The sequence below is a fragment of the Solanum lycopersicum genome, chromosome 10 (assembly GCF_036512215.1).
Source record: "Solanum lycopersicum chromosome 10, SLM_r2.1".
Lineage (NCBI taxonomy): Eukaryota > Viridiplantae > Streptophyta > Magnoliopsida > Solanales > Solanaceae > Solanum > Solanum lycopersicum.
The window spans coordinates 13,323,195-13,346,693 of record NC_090809.1 but is presented as its reverse complement, the minus strand read 5'-3'; the positions used below and the strand labels follow the sequence as shown (position 1 = coordinate 13,346,693).

The 23,499-nt window shown below is 35.1% G+C and overlaps 1 protein-coding gene across 1 annotated transcript; it reads left to right on the top strand.

Moving 5' to 3' along the window:
* Nucleotides 1-14,653: 14,653 nt before the first annotated feature.
* Nucleotides 14,654-15,121, top strand: LOC104645346 (uncharacterized). The gene has a single exon (XM_026033163.1). It carries the CDS (start codon nt 14,654-14,656, stop codon nt 15,119-15,121), a length of 468 nt encoding a protein of 155 aa, XP_025888948.1.
* The last annotated feature ends 8,378 nt before the right edge of the window (nt 15,122-23,499 follow it).

Here is a 23,499-nt window from a genome sequence, read left to right as displayed (position 1 = left end):
TTTTATAGGATTTAATGAGTTTTCTGAGGACTAAATACTGTAAAAAGTGGTTTAAGTATATCAAATAATGTTTTAGGTTTCAAACATCTAGGTACTACTCCCAAAAGACCACCTTAATGGTCCTTGTGAAGGACCCAACCCTTGGTCATAAAAGCTAGCAAAAGTCATGATCCACGAGACTCAAGCAACGAGCGGTTAAATTAATCACGCCCCATTAATTGGAGTCATCATTCAGGACTTACACTCACCCAGAAACTCCCCAATAATGCACTAACAACGAATGTTCAGTATGGCCCTTGGACCGACTCACGTTCCTTGGAAAGGTCTCTTGAGTTGAGACTTAGTAACCTCAAAAATTCCATGTCCTACACCCCTCAATCAAAAACCACAAGGGACCAGAATGGTCCGTGGATCAGTCCACGTCGTGGATGGGGACTCGTGGATAGCACATGAGTGCATTGCTTTCACATAAATTAACTGGGGTGGTTGGGTAATTAGCTAAATAATTGTTTAACACATAAAGAAGTTTATAATTAGTAAGTTAAGGTATATTAAGGTATTTTATCTCATAAAATAAGTCTTCCACATTATAACTCCAAAACCAAAAATTTTCCACTTCTCTCTAGATTCTCGCATTACCCAAGGACTCAATTGAACAAGAAGATCAAGGCTTCAAGTAGGGATCAAGAACAATACTTTCCTCCATTAATCCATAAGTATTATAAAGGTATAGGAAATCTTAACTCGTAGGATTCCTCTCCACAAGAGGTTCCTTCAAAATTGATTTCAATGTTTTTCCAAATTTCTAGGTTTTACTATATTTCGCGTGTGTGTGTAGTTTTGGGGCTTCAAATTCACATTGCACTAGTGGATTTGTATTGGGTTTATCAGGAAGGTGTTTTGATGTATTGATGAAATGAACTCTAAATATGAAATGTTTACTATGGTTTTATCATGATGTTACTTATGGTATGGACTTGTATATTTCTTTGGAATGTGGATAAAAGCTTTTAAAGTAAATATGGCATGTTTATAAGCAAATGTAATTTTGTACATGTTTTCAAATATTTTAATTACATAAGTTTCCATACTTAATACATGTGTTTTTCTTCTATTTTCTACACAAGTGTAGGCTTGGGTTATTAAGGTGATTCTAGTCCTTTTTTAATGAAACTTGCATTTGTATTCCAAAGATAATGAGTCCTCAAGTCAGAGGATGGAGATGCTTGATTCTAATTCTAGATCAACTTTCCTCATTCAATAACTAAGTTGTAATTAGTATTATAAGATTTGTTATAAATGTAAGGGCTAAATCCCAATTCTAAGACTTTTGTGTGTAGATGACAATGTGAGACAAGATATTTCTATTCTGATATATGAAGTTAAGTTGAACTTCAACAGAAAATTTTTAAATTTTCTTCTTTTATTCTATATAATAAGCAATGATGAGTTCTAATGACTTGTCCAAGACCTCTTTGAGGACGACACGTTGGTTACGATAAGGGGGTGCTCTCGGATCGTGAAAAAAATTCTAAATTGAGAGTTGCAACTAAAATTGAAAATAAGAAAGAAAGGGGTATGAAAAGAGTTGGCATTGAGAATAGTGGGGGGAAATTCAACATGGTGTGCAATAACAAAGAAAAGAAAAAGATTAAAACATGAAAAGCTAATGAAAATTTTGAAACAAAAAATAAAAACAAGTCAGAGCAACCCAGTCACATAATTTAACGAAAAATGAGGAGAAAAGATAGTAGAGGTGAAACAACTATAGGTTATATAATAGGAAAGTAGAACATATAATGACAAGGGGAGTAGAAAAGTTACCTTAAATATAAATATACCATTCTTGGCCCTGAGCCTATGTTACAAGCTATGAAATTCCTATAGTGATCCTAATAAAATGGTTTGAGAGTCTTAATGTTGATGATAAGGGCAAGTCTATGGTATTGCACATGAACTATATTAAATTCAATTGTGTTATTGACCATATAACAAGTCCCCAAACTGGAAATATATATTGATACTTCTGTGAAAATGGGATTTCTTTGTTGTAAGGGCACAAGTTACATTATCAAAATATTGGAATCTTAGTGATTGTTATCTATGTATCTAAATGTATCCATTGGTATGGGTACGTCATGATTTGATCTATATGAGTTAGATTGTTTTGAACATAATGATTTCACTTTGTGGAAATATAAAAAAGAAGGAAGGATTATTGAGAAAAACACTTTGTGATTGCTTGAATTTTAGGTTTACTTTTGTATCGTGTTTTTTTTTGTGTTAGTAAGTGTCGCTTTAGAACAAGCAACACTTTAAAGTTGAGGGTGTTGATATACCGAGGATATACGAAACTTATCTGTTTTTAAACTTTGAGATTCATGTGTCTTAAGCATTTGGTAGCAGATTTGATTGTATTTTACTTTTCTTTCATAGGAAAATTGGTTTTTTACAAGTTTGAAAATGTAATTAAAAACAACTTTTTGGAGGACAACGAGTCAACCTACGGCATAGAAACATTAAGAGTCCTAGGAATGACTTTTAAAATAAAGCAGTGTCTGTTGGAGCTAAGTGTGAGACAATGAGACCAAACTACAAGCCATAGGTCTTGGTCATAAAATAGATTTGATCTTTTGAGTTCCAATACTTGGAAAATGAGATGCCAGGACACATCAAGAAAATTTCTATGGAATTTAGTACATGCTAGTAAAAAAATAGAGAATTTTTAACGAAGTTGTTTTTACGAGTGGTTTTTACGAGATATTGGATTTCCTACGAGTCGTAGACTCAAACTGTACAAGCATTGTCAAACTCTATTTTTCCTATGTTTCTTTTTCCTACTTTATTTAGGATAAATATAAAAAAATAGTCATTTATTTCTCTTTTATAATGTCATACGGTTTATACATTCAAATTTGGGTTTGATAATTATTTTCGTAAACATTTTTACATTTAATTCTTGATTAATGATCTATAATACAAATTTTGCAAATCAATTCAAGATTCTGTAATTCAACAACTCTAATTATATGTTCATGGTTTGTTTAAACAATATTAATATGAATTTGGATTACCTAAGCATGAGTAGATAAATTCACAACTAGAATTGTGGGAACCATATGAAATTAACAATGTAGGCCTAATAATTAGTAATTTTTTAATAGTGCTTATGTGCCTATTGTTGATATATTTTGTTTGATTACATTCCAGTTGTCATAATGTTAGAACTCGCCTTATTCCTGCTATCCTAATCAAGGAAGTAATGAATAGGAAAAGATATTAAACACTACATATTTGACAACTACAACATTCATCTAAAAGCTTTAACCACCTCTATGATAACTAATTTGGGGTCAAGAGTAAGGATTAGTAAAGCATACACCAGTAGACGACAAAAGATTCTTAGTTGAATTTCTTATTTGGGCGACCAGCCACTTAGAAGATACCTGTCTTACTGGCTTTGTATGTTAAACACTAGACAAGGTTACTACTATAGGGTTTATTCCTAGGGACTTATGTGGATCACGTATACGCTAGTTATATGATATTATAATTCTACAAAATATTTAATCCTGCTTTGGTTAATTGTTACTTAATTCAATCAATCAAGAGTTTGATTTACAAAATCGCTCTTTTAAGGAAAGACATCCAATAAAAGTACAACTAACAAACAGTTACGCTAAGTATAGACTTTGTTCCATCCGGGATAACCCGACCCTCTATTAGTTTCTTTATATTAACGTGGATTGTTTATTCCTTTTTATGTAGTTTTAATTTTTGCATATTAGTGTCTCTATTTGCAATGTAATGAAAGGGTTTATTTATGTTAAGAATAATTTGGAAATGTGTGCAACACTCTATTGAGGAGTTGTACAATGTTAATGGGTTAATGTATAATCTTCCAAGTGCTTCACATATTTATTATAAAGGTAATGAAGTTAAGTACTTATCAAATAAGTGTGTGGTAACAAATTTGATATTATAGGATATGATCCTGACAGTAAGAGGTAAAAAAACATGTATATTGCTTAATTCTATATTCCTTGTAGTTGCAGCCTCACTTGTCTCATTGCTCAAAGTGAGAATGTTGATCCATGATATAGGAGATTGGTCATGTGAGTGCTTCCTTATTAACAAACTTTTTTTAAAGGATCTAGTTCTTTGTTTTAAAATGATAAAATTTATAGATAACAAAGTGTGTAATGTTTGTGTTAAAGGGAAGAAAAATAGATGATCGTTTAAATAGAAAAGCAAGTAATCACCACCAAACCTCTTGAAATACTCCATATGGATTTATGCGGTCTTGTGAAGATTTAGATGATAGGAGGAAATAGATACATTTTAGTTATCATGGACGAATTCTCAAGGATGACCTATAATGTGTTTCTAAGGTGTATGGATGAAACCAATAACGTGTTGATGATATTTTCCAAGATTCAAACAAGTCTGAAAGCTTTACTAATAGAGTTTTGAAAAGTTGAAAGCTTATGAGTTTATACATGACAACTTTTAATCCCCCATGACACCTTACAAGAATAATGTTGTTGAAAGGAAGAACACAACCTTGTTTGATTCTGCAAAAAAATGATAATTGACTCTAGTTTTTTAAAAAACTTATTGATTGAAACTAAGAATATTGCTTGTAATGTGACCAATCAATGTTTGAACTAGTTAATTCTCAACAAAATTGTAATGTGTCAGAGATTCTTACTCACTTTAGTATTTTTTTAAGTTCGACAAATAGTGTCCTCAATGCCAATATATGTCCTTATCTGATTATATTTTGATATTTTGCATCTATGAAGGCTAAAGAACGAGGCAAAGATGAATATATGATAAAAAGCCAAAAATATTTAAAATAGTTTAAACTATGAGTTGAGAATTGCCTAGAAAATAGGTGGATCACCCAACATGTATGATCCTTGCCTAAAGTGATTCTGTTCACTTCTAAAAAATATTCAAGTCATATTGGTGAAGCAATGTGCAAATGGAAGTTCTTCAAAACATTTGGGAAAGATAATAGTCCCGTTGCCGAATGTGATAGACTTTTGAGTCAAAATTAAATGTGAATGGCAGAACAAAAGTGGTTATCAGTGATTTGACGGATATGAAAAATTTACTCAGGATGGTAACAATCAAATGTTGCGACTTGCTTGGGCAGTAGTTGAAAAGGAGAACAAACACACATGGACCATGTTTGTGAAGTGCATAACGGATGATCTGGGAATTGGAAATGGTGAAGGTCTCACATTGATTACAGACATGCAACATGTATGTAAACGTATATTTTGTAATTTTGAATTTTTATATGCAATTGCATTGTGACCTAATCATGCTCTATTGCAGGGAATGTCAGTAGCAATTATAAATGTACTAACTAAGTGTGAACATAGAATGTGTGCTAGGCATATATTAGTTAATTGGGCTAAGGATTGAATGGGTCTTCAAAGAAGACAACAACTTTGGAAGATAGATAAGAGTACATTTGAGTCTCAATTAAGGTATAACGTAGAGAATATGAAGTAGATAGATCCAGAAAAAAATGATTGATAGCTTAATGTACTATAACATTAATTTTGGTGCAAAGTTTACTTAAATACAGAAGTAAAGTGTGACTTTGTAGACAACAACATTTCTGAGTGTTTTCATTCATGGATCTTGGCTGCTAGACACAAGACCGTCATTACTATGCTTGAGAAAATAAGAGTGAAGATGATGACAAGAATAGGCAGTTTAAGGGAGTTTCTTAGTACTTGGAAGTGTAATTTCTCTCTAATGTCTTTGAAGGTTTTAGAAGAGAACATTAGTAGGTCTATGGTTGTTCCATTCAATTCAATGGAGCTACTGGATTTGAAGTTAAAGAAGGGCTTTGTCAACACAATGTGGATATTGCTAGGAGAACGTCTAGTTGTAGGGTGTGGCAATTAAGGGGCATACCATGTGCACATGTTGTAGCTACATTATACTTTAAGAAGTTGTCTCTTTATGACTATATAGACAACTGCTACACCAAGGAAACTTACTTGAGAACTTCTGCCAGTGTTATTGAACCACTAACAAACTTGGAGATGTCGCCAGTTTCTTCTAACCCCACTGTTGAGCCCCCAGAATCAAAAACATGCTTGGTAGGCCACCTAAGGCTAGAAGGAAAGAAGTTGGAGAAACTAAGAAATCAGGAAAGCTTCTTAGGACTAGACTTGAAATGACATGCAATTTATGTGGTGTGAGAGGCCATAACAAAAAAAGGGTGTCCTCAAAGAGAAGGTGTTGGATCATCAACAAGAAAAAGTGCACCAACGCCTACTAAATCAGCAAGAGCAGAACCAACAGGTTCAGGCAAGGGAAAAGGAAAACCATTGGTAATATTTGAAATTTTAATTTTTTTTAATAGTTTATAACTTAATTTAATCTTTTATGTATAGAAAACACCATCAAAAGTTGAGCCTTCAGTAAAAAGGGGAAAAGGAAGACCCAAAAAAATATCACCAGTAGCACCTAGTGCACCTTCCCCACCTACTGCACCTACTGATTTTCCTGCATCCTCTTATGCTCCTACTACATATCATACATCATCTTCAATATATGGTTATACTAAAAGAGGAAGAGGTAGGGGCAGGGGAAACACATCTCCAGAGAAAAGACCAAGAGTCATGGGAATGGGATGTTCCAAGAGGCAAATGGCTTCAAAGTCATAAATGTGAGTCTTTGATTTATGTTAACAACTTAATCCTAGTTTAATTAAACATTTTAAATATTGATATAGTCCTAATTTTACTATAGCCTGGTATGCCATGTAGTAAAATCAACTCTACTTGACAAGAAAGAGTGACAAGATCATCTGATGTAACTGGTGACATTAGTTATACACCAAGTGATACAACTAAGCTGAAATGGAATGACAAAGCAGCAATCTCAATGATCAAGCTTCATGAGCTTATAGAGAAGCAAAGAAACAAGACAATAGGAAGTAGTTCAAGTCAAAATAACACTTCTTCAAAATCAAACATGCCATGAAAATTGTAATGAGTTGATGTATTTAAGCACTTTTAAGTTAATGACATGCTATTTTGGATGTTTGTTGGTAGATGTTGCCGAATGTGAGGCCTTATGAACATGAATTTTATTTTGGTAAATTCTGCCTTGTGTGAGGCGTTATTTTGTTAAACTCTGCCTTATGTGAGGCCCCTATGAATAAATATTTATATTGTGTTTTAAAATGGTTTTTGTGTTGTCTATCAAAGTGTATTGGTATTATTCAGGTGTGCTTACATATGCTGTGTTGGTTATGTGTTTCGGATGGATTGTTGCATATCAATTGAAGCTTCAATTGACATCATAGGTACAAGAGATCTCTACGTACAAAATGACACACATACATTAAAAATTTTACTTAAACACAACAATAACAAATCAAAGAGAACTCCAAATATGTTGCACTTTAACTACTGGTTGCTGATGAACATAGCAACAACACAAAAGAACTCCAAATGTGCTGCACTTTAACTAATGGTTGCTGATGAACACAACAACAACACAAATAAAAATACAGAAAATTATCTTCCTATTGAACCTTCCATTGAGTCTCCTCTCCAAAAACAAATTAGAGTTCCTTAAATTGTCAATATGAACCTGTCTAATACGTAATTCTTGCTCCAACTCATTGATTTTATTCACCAATCATGGATGGATAAAAGTTGATCTTGGATTCACTTCTTCTTTGTCCCGCCATCGAAAAATTTTGTAATTTTTCCAAAATGATCCAAATAGGTACATTAGCATTGTCAAAATAAAATGTACCAAAAATAAAAGAGAGAAAAATACATACACCATAACATGGGAAAGACCAAAATCTTCTTCCCGGATTTAATTTCGACCAAGAAGTTTGCAAATTTAGTAAAATTCCGTGTTTGCATCTTATTACAACGTTGAGCATTGGGTTTGATTCATCCATACAAAGCGTATTCAAGTTTTCATTTGCCATTTTTGATGAATTTGGAGAAAATTCAAACTTCTAATTAGAAATCTAAATAAGAAATTAGATCAGATTACAAACCCTAAATTCAAGATTTGAAGTACAAATGAACATTAACAACTAAATTGTACTTGATTTCGAGAGGATTTCTTGAATTTTTTACTGAAGAAACAAGGATTAATGGTGGGGGAAGAAGAAGTATTGGGTATTTAAAAGTGGGGAAGATGACCGTTGGAGAAGGAAGAAATTTTTTGTCAAGTTATGCTTCAATGCGCCTAGAGGCAGTGACAACACTTCCATGATAGGTCAGCACTTAGGTGGGTAAAAAATAGATAAAAATATAGTTTAGGTGGGTAACGCGACAGCCGTGAAGTTGGAGTGTCTAGTTGGGATTTCGGGTATAGGTTTTTGGGGGGGGGGGCTTTTGATCATTTTCTTATTACAATTTTAGCAATTTGTTTTGCATCTTTTCAACCCCATTAAGATACCTTAGTATTGGGCCTTTATCCCATATCCTTCAGCTGACCCAATTCCATTAGCCCAACAATTTCATATCAACCCAATGCTTAGCAGCCCTTTCCCTTTAACTCACAGTTTCAGCAGCCCATAACCCAACATACAATGCGTACAACATTCCATACCCAATAATACACCTACCCACTGTGCAAGTTTTTTTCTTCTTCCTTGCGTTTGAAACTTAACATCTTCTTCAGCGAGAAATTAACAGAAAGAACGCAACAAATAGTTGTATGCCCGACTCATCCACTCCAAACGGCAACAATGTCCTCCATATGCCTGGTCTCTTTTTTTGTTCCTTAACAGTATGATTTGTACGAGAAACAGAACCAAATGGAGAAATCTCGGTGATTCACTCGTCCTGGCGTCAAAATCAACGGATAACATTCTCAAGTCATTGAGAATTTGTACTACTCCAGTTGCACCATCCTCTTTTTCTGTGGACCCATCACCTTCGCTGTCCCTATTTCCTCTTTTCGGGGATATCCCACCGCTTTCTCACTGTTGCTTCGAAAAGAGCATTTTGAATTCACATTTCATCACTCGTTACCCTCATTCGACCTTAGTTTTTCTTTCTATATAAAGCTTTCATCCTTACTATTTTAAGGAGGATTTCCATTTAATAATACATGCCTAAAACAACTTCAAAAGTTTAGGGTCAAGAGTTCAAAAAAGAATATAATTTTCACTTTTTCGAGTTCATAGGAATCTAGTGAAGTCAAGGTGGTGGTGGAAGATTCAGTGTTAAGCTCTTGGAGTCTCAATCGTTGCCCTGAAAAAGGGAACACTTCTTCCTTGGCGACATTCTTTTCATTTATTTTCATATTTTAATATTTCGGTGTGTAACATCTTTGTTTTGTGGTTGACTGGTAGATGTGTGTGTTGAAATTAGGTCTTAGGCCAAACTGACACCCCAAAAGCTATCTCAAAGGGAGGAGCATTTTCCATGCCTTATGAAAGTATTCCCATCTCATTAACCACCGATGTTATACTTTTGTGATTATTAACACCGCACCTCGCGCCCAATGCTTAGCATCTGGTGCGTTTAATTTATGATTTTGGTAGGCCCTAATATCGGGTGAGACGGACCCTGCTCTAATACCATGTTGAAATTAGGTTTAGGCCTAACTCACACCCCAAAAGCTAGCTCAAAGGGATGAGGATTGTCCAAGTCTTATAAGGAGTCTACCCATCTCATTAACCACCGATTTAAGAAATTTGTCATTATTTGACAGTATGTTACTGAGTTTATAATGTTCTTAAGATGATACATGTCCTCGTGTGATTCTATGATTTGGCCGAGTTAAAACTTTGGAAATTTGTATATAATGTTGCTGTTTCTCTGTTCAAGTTTGCTTTGTTATTTTTCCTCTTGTATGCTTGTTTGAAGGTTGCTGAATTCCTATTGTTTCGTTCTCATTTTCTTTAACATCAAAGAGTGCATTTACTCGGTTACTGTTAAGGGCGTTTTGATTTCGAAAATAGGGGAAGATCTTAAACCATTTGTTTGTCGTTTTATTGTTTGTTGTTGTAAGCAGTTGGTTTTCTCCATTTTTTAAAATCCTATGATTGTCTTACTATCCAACATGCTTTGTTCAGTTTGAGGCTATATTTCTATTTGGTTTAGAGTTTAGTCACAATATTTACCATTTGTATTCGAGTTTTGTCTAATGTAATTTTTTAACAGATTATTCGAGAATGCATAAGTGATATCTTGGTCATTGTTTGGATTTTTCTCCATAAAGTTTGTCGTAATTCCCTTTTAAAATGGTTAACATTTTTTAAGTTATGTTGTTTAGATAAATAGCACTAGGAGTGGGAATTGGATTTCCATCTAGGTTCTTTTTTATCATAATTTGTTCATCACTTTCTTTTCAAACTTTAAAGTACCTCCTCTCTTGGCTCGTGATTAAAATTCAGTGTCTGCATATTTTAGTCTTAATGTGTGTCTCTTTAAAATTTTACTCATAGATTTGTCTTGAAAGTTAGATTGTTATTTTTAAGTTGTTGGGATCATGTTATTTTTAAATATGTTTTATCTAAGTGTGTGAAAAATTTCTTTCCGTTTCAATTCTCTAAATGATTGAGCATGAGATGTGTATTAATTTTTCAAGACTAAATTAATGAAAGGACTGTATAAAGATCAGCTGCAGAACATTAGTGATGCTTTTGATGCCTATGTTCTCTGTTAATACTTGTAGTCTTGAATAAGTTGTATCACAATTATCTCTAATTGAATACATACTTATATATACGAATTGTTAAAATCCTTCACTTATTCCTTTTCCCTTTATTTTTGATACATTTGACAACAATCCAAGTCCATTTTGGACTCATTCCCTGCATTTCGTTTACTTGAGATCCTTATCGAGTGAAGCAAGATACGGGAAAAAATCAAATGACATATTTCAGAGGTTTAAATAGGCTGTATTTTATTTGATAGGAAGTCCAATATTCAGGAAAATCAGTCAAGATATGACCCGTATACATCAGTATACACTCTGTGTATACACAGATTTCATAGGCAAAAATGGGGTCAAAGCCCAATACAATTGCAGCAGCAGCCCAATCAGTTGGGCTGTGAGGGTTAGGGGCCTAGAAAGGCCCAAACTCATTATTTTCTTTCATTACTTGATTACATTTTACTTGCAAATTGTTTGGTTCGATTTTGTGTTAGGTCTAACCTTTGTTTTGTTTTGGTTTAACTAAATTAAATTCCCCAAAAGATGAACTATAATCTTTATGTTAGTTTATTTTGACAAAATTCATTATTTTTATTGAATATCTTTAAAATGGGTTTCATACTTATATAACTGAATTGGTTTAAATTGGTATTTAAAAACATATCAAATAAATTTTAATCTATCTAATTTAGTAAAATCTAAATCGCTTGAAATTTATTACAAATATTTGAATTAATATCCTCTTTTATTAAAAAAAATTTAAAATGTTCTTTGTTTAACTATTTCCTCGAGTTAATTACTTTTCTAAAAAATAGTCAAATGCCTTAAAAACCTTCTTGAAGCGTAAATAAGAACCTCTTACCCATAAAGATTTAATCCGTTAAACTCTTTTTAAATTAAGTTTTCTTAATTTCTTTAAAAATTAAATGGAGACTCTTTTCTAAGTATTTTTCTTAAAATGTTTTATACTAAAAACATTTCAAAAGAGATTTTTCTAAAAACAGTAAAATAACGGCATAACAATTATAGCTTGTTAAGAGTTGTTATAGTTTAATGGAGTCCTCTTGGGGAATGATAGGTTTTTTATTGTTATGTATGGTGATACAAATATGTGATATTATAGGCTTGAATTGTTTTGGAGAAAATGTAGTTAATAGTGAAAGATGAATGTTGCCTTGTTATATATGTAGTATTTCATAGTTGTCCTTGTGTAGATTGGAGTCTTTGTATAGGCTTAATCCTGAGAAGGGAAGGTAGTGTGCTTACCTTGTAAGGTGATTATTAAGTATGCTAGTTAATGAAAGAATCCTTATGACTAGTTGATGAGTCCATGTATGAACCTATTTTAAGAGTGGGGAAAAGGGGAAGAAAGGGTTTTATTCCATAAGTGGGGATTATGTTTGACTCTGAAGTTGACTTAGAGGGATGTATGACAAATATCTACACACATGTTTTGAATGGATTGGAACACAATCATATGAAATTCATGACTATTTTTTGACTTATCTAACGTCTTAAATCTAAAGATAACCTATCAAGTATCAATTGATCACACTTTTTGATAAAAGCAAATGAAATATTTTATCAAATGTGCTAATAGAACATTGTGTTTTAATCAATACATTGAAAAGCTCCATGAAGACCTAATCTCCCCTCCAAGAAAAAGGGAAAAAAACAAGAAGGAACAAAATGCAAAAAAGTTGAAGTTCATACAATAATTTTGACCATGAGAAGAACAATAGAAAAGTGTTGCACAACAAGGAGCATAACTGAATATTGATCGTAGAACAATCTTTTAGATTTAGTATACTACAATACTTCACTTGTTTTTAAAAATTGAACCCCCGAGTCATTACTTATTGACCTCATAATCAAGCTGAATCACACATTATGACTTTTTTTTAATTTGTTGGTGATATAGTTATTGTAGAATTATATTCAACCTCTATGAAAAGTCAAACATAATGCTTTCATATGTCCATGAAACCAGTCATGATAGGAGGGGATGAGTTTTGATTGTCATGCTAATATGATTGATTCTCCTGAACAAAAACTTTTATATTACAAGTGAGCGTAAATATACATATTTAATAATTTTTTATCATCAAAAGAAAACACAATTTTGCAGTTCCACTTAGTAATGAAAATTACATATAAAATATCTTATGAGTTAAATAGTTCTCTAGTTAATTGACTTTAATCGACATAGGGGACAATACATTGTTCCAGTCAATCGTACAACAAAAAGTATAAAAGGCTCATGCGTAATATTAGACATTTACAAAAGTGATTAAAGTTAACTTTAGATGCCTGCCCTACAATCTTATGTATGAAAAAGTTAATAATAGATAAATGGACATCATGTTGTACAACATAATAAATGAATCAAGCAAAAAGAATTCACGAAAACAATAAGGAAGAAACATTTGTTGGATTACTTCCTGGAAGAAACTTTTGGATTAGCTAGCTGGTTTAACTTCTTATTACTACTACTTCTCCCTGTTGAGAAACTCTACTTTGAACTGCTCTCTTATCCTTTCTCTTTGGTCTGTAACTAGGGATTTTTAAAAAAAAAGTGACATTAAGGTTTCAAAATAAATGGGTGGTGACATTAGTCTTAAGTATTGGGTGTAGGTGATAATTATGTGATTAATGATTAAGTATTGTGGAGTTGCCCTCAAGTTTATAAGTTGACAGTTTGGTCCACTAAATTAAATGAAGGGTAAAAGGGTAATTTCACAATATCGTAATTTAACCTACTTTTATTTGGAATTAAATGAGGGATAAAATGATAAATTGACTATACCAAACATAATTTAACCAATTTTGGTGGGAAATATCTAGCCAAAAGAGGAAATCAAAGCTTTTCCCCCGCCTCCATCCGTCGTATTCGTCCTCTTCTTCTTCTTCTTCTTCTTCTTATTCTTATTCTTCTACTCTCGTCTTTGCTTGCTTGCTTGCCTTTCTTCCTGCTCTCTTCATTTTCCTCCTCTTCTTCTTCTTATTTTCATACATTGTGGGTCTTCGCTGTTAGTGCTTGTGCATTCTTCTTCTTGAATCAGTGTTTTACCTAATCTGTAACTGGTGGACCAAATTTCATTTTATTTCAACCGGAATTACTTCATAAGCGATTGGGTTATACACCATTGTTTGTTGTATATAAAATTAATAGTTATTTAAGATCAATTCATTATCATCTAATTTGGTACCAGCAATTTTTTCAATAATTTGCATTCGTGTTTCCAACATATTATTATATATGTTGTAACAGTTGACTATTATAACATATTATAGTCATATAACAACATAATTGTTATTTTTCACAACAGAACAGTCATATGTAGCAACATATGACTTACATCTCACCAAAGAATAGTTATATGTTGCTACATATGATATAACTAAATACCGTTGTCACATGTGATTTATTTTTTACTAAAGAAAGTCAAATGTAGAAATATATGACTTACATCTCGCCACAAAATAGTCATATGTTGCAGCATATGATATAACTAAAAAATTATTGCCGCATGTGATTTATTTTTCACAATTGAACAGTCATATGTAGCAAGATATGACTTTTATATCACCACATAATAGTCATATGTTGCTACATATCATATAACTAAAAAATGTTGTCACAAGTGATTTATTTTTCACAACAGAACAGTCATATGTCATATGTAGATATGACTTAAATATCGTCACAAAATAGTCATATGTTGCTACATATGATATAACTAAAAAATGTAGCCACATGTGATTTATAAAGAAGCAAAGGCGTACGATATATGTGAGTTCAATGACCATTTCAATCAAATAAGAGATTTGGTACCAAATGTTGCTGAATCTTTTGAACGTATTGGATTCCACACATAGAGTAGGGCATTTTGCCCGGGAAATAGGTACCATCTCAATTGAGTTTATTTTGACTTTATATGTTTTGTTTGATTATTATCTTTTGTTGTTTAGATATAACATTATGACATCAAACCTCGCGGAATCGGTGAATGCTATGTTTGATGTTGTAAGAGAATTTCTCATTGTCGCTCTATTTGAGGAAATAAGCAGAAGATTTGCATTGTTATTTCACCAAAGGCGTATGGAACTGGTGCACTACGCAAATAAATTTGTTCCTTCAATTGAAAAAGACATATCAGAGTATGTCAACGTGGGCAACAAGTTGTTGGCCCATCAAATCGCTAACTACAAGTTCAGTGTCACTGGGCATGGAGATGTTGCTAATATGGATCTACAAAGAAGAACTTGTACTTGTAGAATTTTTGATTTGGACAAAATACCTTGTCCACATGCCATGACAGCGATTCGATGCCAACATGGTGCCGATTTTGGAAATCAGATTTACCTGTACTCCTCTCCATATTATTCAGTGGAAAAATACATAATGGCATATTGTCAAGAAATTCACCCGGTGCCAAATGAAGTGTAACAACATGTTTAGTCGGTTCGAGCAGTAGAATTATTTTTGATAAAAACTGACTGGGTCGACCGATCACGCGACGGACCATCATGGTCACAACGGACCGTGATGGACTCCGTCGTCCCATACTTGTATAATTTCTTCTGCTGCTCTCCTCATTACCCTCGACGACAGGTAGGACGAACCGTCATAGGCACAACGGTCTGTCGAGCGTCTCCGTTCCAAAACACTTCAACTCTTGGAATATGGGTACGGGGATCGATTCTCTGAACTTTGTGAACCTGCAGGACGGATCGTCATAGATACGACGGACCGTCACAAGCTACGTAACCCCGACTTTGTCAGACGTCCGCTAAAAGTTTTAAAGGGGTGTTTCGGACTATTCATGATTATAATTATTAAATTAGTGAGGTAAGTTTAATAATTTATGTAGTTGGGGATTAAAGAAGATTATAGGGAATAAATAGTGGGTTAGTTTATCATAATTGCTTATATGATAATTAGGGTAAAGGAAAAAGAATCTATAGAAGAAAAAAAAAGAACAGAAATGGGGGAACAGCAAGAGAGAGAGAACGAAGAGGACAACAAAGGCATTGGGAAGGTAGCTTGCTTGATCACGATTCTTCGATGGAGGTATGTTATGGTTTATTTCTATGTGATAGATAAACTCTAAATAGTGATCGATATGTATTGGGTGGTATTGTAAAGTCTTATATGTGCTTGACTGTGTGTTTGTATGTTTTGATTGTGTAATTGTGGTGGGTTAGAATGATGAGACTGTTGAATCTTCAATATTAATTCCTCTCTATTAAGATGACGCCTTGACATAAAGAAGGCTTGACGAAATAAAAATAATGAGATAAATGGATCGGAGTGTCACGTTCCAACACGGTAATATTGGATCGGAGTGTCACGTTCTGACACGGTAGTATTAGGGGATCGGAGTGTCACATTTCGACAAGGTATATGGGATAGGAGTGTCACGTTCCGACACGATATTAATAAAGAGAAGTAATCTTGAATTATGTTAATATACTCAAATTCGAAGAACCTATTTCCCAAATGAGTATAGTGTGGAGGCTTGAGTCCTCATAGGTGTGCTTGGTGTTGTTGCCAATGGTTCTTGTACTTGTTGATTGTCACCTGTTAAGTATTGTGGTTGATTTTATAATATTATTCAGTATATATTGCTTTCTATTTTGAGTTGGCCGATAAAACCTACTCAGTACGTGTTCCTTGTACTGACCCCTACTTGTATTTTCATCTTGCTGTTTTATGGAGTGCAGCAAGTGCACCATCGACTTCGACTCGCCCTCAACTCTAGCCAGTCTCCAGCATATCAGATTTCAGGGTGAGTTATTATTCCTAGCTCGGACTGGATTCTCTCCCTCACGTCTTGATATCTTGAAGTTCGGACATGGACCAATTTTTTTTAACTTATTTTATCTTCTTAAATACTCTTAGATTTAGAAATTTGAGGATAGATGTTCTTGGTGTGATGAATTCCTGATTTTTGGAATAATAAATATTAAACTTTAGAAGTTTATTTAATTGATTGAGTTACTAAGTTTTGGATCTTCCGCATTATTTTTACTATTCATAATTGATATACTGGTAAATGTTGGGGTTTAGATTTGTTGGTTCGCTCACCTAGGAGGATAAGTGTGGGTGCCACTCGCGGCTCGTTTTGGGTCGTGACAAACTTGGTATCAGAGTGTTAGGTTTGTTGATCTCATCACACAAGAACGAGTCTAGTAGAGTCTTGAGGAACGGTAGGGGGACGCCCTTACTTTTCTTTGAGAGGCTATAGGACTTTAGGAAAATTCCATTCTTTCTTCTTTTCGTGCTATTACTTGGATCGAATTGGTATCTATGTGATACAAATTGGTATCTGACATCCTCACTCTATTTCGCTGATGGTTAGAACCAGAGCAACAACTGTGCCAACACCAACACCGGCAAGACAGGGTGCGTCTGAGCCAACCATTGGGGCTGTAGCTCGAGGAGGAGTAGTGGAAAGAGGCCGTGGTAGAGGTCGCAGGAGGACGCCCTCTAGAGGTAGAGGACAAACACCCGGTCCAGCTAGTAATAGGGCGGTGACTCCTCCACCGACTGATGAGGTAGTGAGAGAGGGTGAAGAAGGGGAAAACAAGCTGGTTCAAGATGAGGAATTACCACCCCAACCTACCCCAGAGATGATTAACCAGGTTCTTACTTATCTTAGCGGGTTATCTGATCAGGGCCAGACACCTCCAGTGTTTTCTGCACCAGCACCTCAGGTTCCGGGAGTACAACATGCAACTGCTGTGGCTCACCGCATGGATGCCTCATTAGAAGTAAGCACGTTTCCTCTATTGACTACAGGGTCTATAATGACGAGTGATCAACATGAACTTTTCACTAAATTCTTAAAGTTGAAACCTCCAGTCTTCAAGGGTGCTGAATCTGAGGATGCCTATGATTTTCTGGTTGATTGTCATGAGCTTCTACATAAGATGGACATAGTAAAACGATTTGGTGTTGAGTTTGTGACCAATCAGTTTCAGGGGAATGCCAAAATGTGGTGGCAGTCGTATGTTGAGTGTCAACCAGCACAGGCACCACCTATGACTTGGGCATCATTCTCTAGCTTATTTATGGAGAAGTATATACCCTTGACTTTGAGGGAGAAGAGGAGAGATGTGTTCCTAATCCTAGAGCAAGGCAGGATGTCTGTTACTACTTTTGAGGCTAAATTTCGTGCACTATTTAGGTATGCCACCCAGCTTTGCTTCAGTCCACAAGAGCGGATTCGCCGTTTTGTGAAAGGATTGAGGTTAGATTTGCAGATCCCAGCCTTACAGGTAGCTGCTGCAGCAAAATCCTTTCAGGAAGTGGTTGATTTTGTGATAGAGGTGGAGGGGGTGAAGCCAGACGACTTCACCATGATGTCAACATCTAAGAAGTTCCGTAAGAGAGGTGAGTTTAGTGGTTTTTACTCTACAGGGCAGAGTTCAGGAGGCTACCCAGCCCGACCTATTCAGTCTTCACTGCAGGCTGTAGCTGGGGGTCAATCGCAGACCAGTCAGCATTTCTTTGAGTTTGGAGGTTATCCCCAGACTTTGTCATTCTCACACAGACCTATGCTTGACTCCAGAAATTGTTATGGATGTAAAGAGACTGGACATATTAGGAAATATTGTCCAAAACGGAGTTACAGACCCCCAATACTTAGAGGTAGAGGTGGTCATGGGAGAGGCCGCCATTCTGGAGGACGTGGTGGCCAAGGTAATGGTGGTCACCAAATCAGCCGGGGTGGCGGGCAAGCTGGAACTACTGAAGGACTATGATATTACTATTTTTTATCACCTAGGAAAAGCTAATGTTGTGGCAGATGATTTAAGTAGAAAAGCATGGAGCATGGGAAGTCTAGCCCACTTACAGGTTTCTAGATGCCCATTGTCTAGAGAGGTTCAGACTCTGGCTAATGACTTTATGAGGCTGGAAGTACTAGAGAAGGGATGATTTTTTGCCTGTGTGGAGGCAAGATCTTCTTTTCTTGACAAGTTTAAGGGAAAACAGTTTACTAATGAGAAACTGATCAGAATTCGAGATATGGTATTACGAGGAGAGGCTAAAGAGGCAATAATTGATGAGGAAGGCGTTTTGAGAATTAAGGGAAGGGTATGTGTGCCCCATGTTGATAATTTGATTCACACTATTCTTACAGAGGCTCATAGTTCAAGGTATTCTATACATCCTGGTGCAACCAAGATGTATCGTGACCTAAAGCAACATTTTTGATGGAGTAGAATGAAGCATGACATTATTGATTTTGTTGCCCAATGCCCGACTTGTCAGCAGGTAATGTATGAACACCAGAGGCCCAGAGGAAAACTTCAAAAAATGCCCATTCCTAAATGGAAATGGAAAAGAATTGCAATGGATTTTGTGGTTGGTCTTCCAAAGACATTGGGTAAGTTTGATTATATTTGGGTAATTATTGACAGATTAAATAAGTCTGCTCACTTCATTCTGGTCAAGGTGACTTACAATGTAGAGAAGTTAGCCAAACTCTATATCTCAGAAATTGTTCGATTGCATGGAGTTCCACTTTCCATCATATCAGATAGAGGTACGCAATTTACTTCTACGTTTTGGAGAACATTGCATACTGAATTAGGTACTAGGTTGGATCTTAGTACTGCAATTCACCCTAAGACCGATGGTCAGTCTGAGCGAACGATTCAGGTGTTAGAGGATATGCTTCGTGCATGTGTGATAGAATTTGGTGGTCATTGGGATAACTTCTTACCCTTAGTAGAGTTTTCATACAATAATAGCTATCACTCAAGTATTGATATGGCCCCATTTGAGGCACTGTATGGGAGGAGATGTAGGTCTCCCATTGGTTGGTTTGATGTATTTGAGGTGAGACCATGGGGTACCGATCTTTTGAGGGAATCATTAGATAAAGTAAAATTCATTCAGGAGAAGCTTCTAGCAGCTCAGAACAGGCAGAAAGAATATGCAGATCGAAAGGTTAGGGACTTGGATTTTATGGAGGGTGAACAAGTCTTGCTGAAGGTCTCACCCATGAAAGGGGCGATGCGGTTTGGTAAGCGAGGTAAGCTTAGTCCAAGAAATATTGGTCCATTTGAAGTTCTGAAGCGCGTGGTGGAGGTGGCTTATGAATTGGCATTGCCTCCAGGACTCTCAGGGGTGCACCCGGTATTTAATGTGTCTATGCTGAAAAACTACCATGGGATGGAAACTACATTATTCGTTGGGATTCAATTCTTCTTGATGAGAATTTGTCTTATGAAGAGGAGCCTAATGCTATTTTAGATAGAGAGGTCCGCAAGTTGAGATCAAAGGAGATTGCATCTATCAAGGTTCAATGGAAGAATCGGCCAGTTGAAGAGTCCACTTGGGAGAATGAGGCTGATATGCAAGAAAGATATCCACATCTTTTTACAGATTCAGGTACTCTTTCTCGCCCTTGATTTTATTCCTGTGATCGTTCGAGGATGAAAGATGGGTAAATTTGTATCTATTGTAACAACCTTTTTAGTCGGTTCGAGCAGAAGATTTATTTTTGATGAAAACTGACTGGGTCAACGGATCACGTGACGGACCGTCATGGTCACGACGGACCGTGATGGACTCCGTCGTCCCATACTTGTGTAATTTCTTCTGCTGCTCTCTTCATTACCCTCGACGACAGGTAGGACGAACCGTTATAGGCACAACGGTCTGTCGAGCGTCTCCATTCCAAAACACTTCAACTCTTGGAATCTGGGTACAGGGATCAATTCTCTGAACTATGTGACGGACCTGCAGGACGGACCGTCACAAGCTGCGTATTCCCAACATGGTAAGACTTCCGCTAAAAGTTTTAAAGGGGTGTTTCAGACTATTCGTGATTATAATTATGAAATTAGTTGGGTAAGTTTAATAATTTATTTAGTTGGGGGTTAAAGAAGATAATAGGGAATAAATAGTGGGTTTACTTTATCATAATTGCTTATATGATAATTAGGGTAAAGGAAAAAGAATCTGCAGAAGAAAAATAAAAAGAACAGAAAGGGGGGAACGAGCGAGAGAGAGAGAACGAAGAGGACAGCAAAGCCATTGGGAAGGTAGCTTGCTTGATCACGATTCTTCGGTGGAGGTAGGTTATGGTTTATTTCTATGTGATAGATAAACTCTAAATAGTGATCGATATGTATTGGGTGGTATTGTAAAGTCTTATATGTGCTTGATTGTGTGTTTGTATGTTTTGATTGTGTAATTGTGGTAGGTTAGAATGATGAGACTGTTGAATCTTTAATCTTAAATCCTCTCTATTAAGATGACGCCTTGACATAAAGAAGTCTTGATGAAAAAAAAATAATGAGATAAATGGATCGGAGTGTCACGTTCCGACACGGTAATATTGGATCGGAGTGTCACGTTCCGACACGGTAGTATTAGGGGATCGGAGTGTCACGTTTCGACACGGTATATGGGATCGGAGTGTCACGTTCTGACACGATAATAATAAAGAGAAATAATCTTGAATTATGTTAATATACTCAAATTCGAAGAACCTATTTCCCAAATGAGTATGGTGTGGAGGCTTGAGTCCTCATAGGTGCGCTTGGTGTTGTTGCCAATGGTTCTTATACTTGTTGATTGTCACCTGTTAAGTATTGTGGTTGATTTTATATTATTATTCTGTATATATTGCTTTCTATTTTGAGTTAGCCGATGATACATACTAAGTACGTGTTCCTTGTACTGAACCCTACTTGTATTTTCTTCTTATTGTTTTATGGAGTGCAGCAAGTGCACCATCGACTTCGACTCACCCTCTACTCTAGCCAGTCTCCAGCATATTAGATTTCAGGGTGAGCTATTATTCTTAGCTCGTACTGTATTCTCTCCCTCACGTCTTGATATCTTGAAGTTCGGACATGGACCATTTTTTTTTACTTATTTTAGCTTCTTAAATACTCTTAAATTTAGAAATTTGAGGCTAGATGTTCTTGGTGTGATGACTTCCTGATTTTGGGAATAATAAGTATTAAACTTTAGAAGTTTATTTAATTGATTGTGTTAATAAGTTTTGGATCTTCCGCATTATTTTTACTATTCATAATTGATATACTGGTAAATGTTGGGTTTAGATTTGTTGGTTCACTCACCTAGGAGGACAAGTGTGGGTGCCACTCGCGCTCGTCTTGGATTGTCCCTTCAGATATCATATAGACAGAAATACCTCCTCCTTTTGTTGATCCAAGTAAACCAGAAAGAAGGACATATAAAAGACGACGTGGAATTGGTGAATCATTTACAACAAGAAAAAATAAGTCTTCAGTATATAGGGACTTTGGCCACAAAAAACTACATGCACAAATCGAAATGCCCCATAAAAAGTGTTAAGCGTTGTGTTGTTGAATTCTACTTAATGTTATTTCTTATTTGAGGATGATCCCTATTATATAATATTATTTTTAGAAATGCCCCAATGCGTGATTTGTTGCTCTTCTTTGTTTTTGTATCAACATATGTCAAATAAGTTTTATATTTTATAACTAAGTATATTAGATGTGGCAACATATGCCACACATGTTACTACATATGAATCATCTTTAGCAACATATGCCACATGTGGTGACAGAGGAATCATCTATAGCAACATTTGGCACAAATGTTGCTACATATAGTCCTCTATAGCGATGTATGCCATGTTTTGTGATAGACGAATCATCTGTGGCAACATATGTCCATCATGCCTTATATATTACAATATAACGTATTTGTGTCTATTACAACATAATATTTTAGATGTGGAAATATTTGTCAATTACACATATAAAAACTAATTACGAATCTGCCCAATATAATTTTAAAAAAATGATTACGTGGGAGTGTGCTTTTAGATGATATCTTTGGTTTAATAACTACGACTCTTCATTTCACTCTGTTGAAACGTCATGTCTTAAAACATTTTAATATTGTTGGCCTTCATAAGAACACAACAAAAGAGAAAGATAAGTCAAAAGTTGTCTTCTCTTCTCTTCTTCTTCATTCTCAAAAATGGATATCTCCCAACTGAACTAGTAATTCTTATCGTTGAAAGGGTTGCTTCCTACTCTCTACAAGATTTAGTCAGTGTTAAATTATGTTCAAAGTTCCTCAATGAAGTTGGTAATGAACGTTCTATATATCATAAGGTTTCATTGGCTAGCTTTCCCACTGAACCTACATTGACGATGAATCAACATGCCATGTCTTTCATGAAAATTTGCATAACATTGGAGAACATAGAAGCCTTATAATTTTAATGTTTTTCATTTTTCACCTTTTCATCAATTAATTTTGTAACCTTAGTGTGTTGTTTCTTTTATTGTTTGATTTTTTCAATCGGAATGATCTAACAGCACTGAGAATGATTAAAAAAGCAGTAAAAGGCGGCCACTGTGGTGCAGAATATGTGTTTGCCGTAATTTCAATATTTGAAGGCGGTATATCCATGAGAGTAGGCTTGATGTACATTTCCAACATGAAAAAAAACATGCCAGTAATACTGAGAATATGTCGACACCATTTGCGGTGCATTTTAATTCGAATGTGGGTGCAAGAAACTACTATTTTTGGTGAAAGACCCATTTGTTGCTCTGTGCATCAACACCAACAAAATGCCCGCAAGATTGGTTGGTCCAGAGGAATTCATGATGAAGAAGATATTCATTGTGAATTGTGTTTTTTTTTATTATTTAGAACTAGATTATCTAGTTAAATTTCTTCCGAATACGATAGTGTGGAAATAATCTAATATGTGATGAAGACGATGTTGATTTTCTTGTTTTTAGTATTTATTTTGAAAATATATATGTTGCAACATATTATATTACATATGG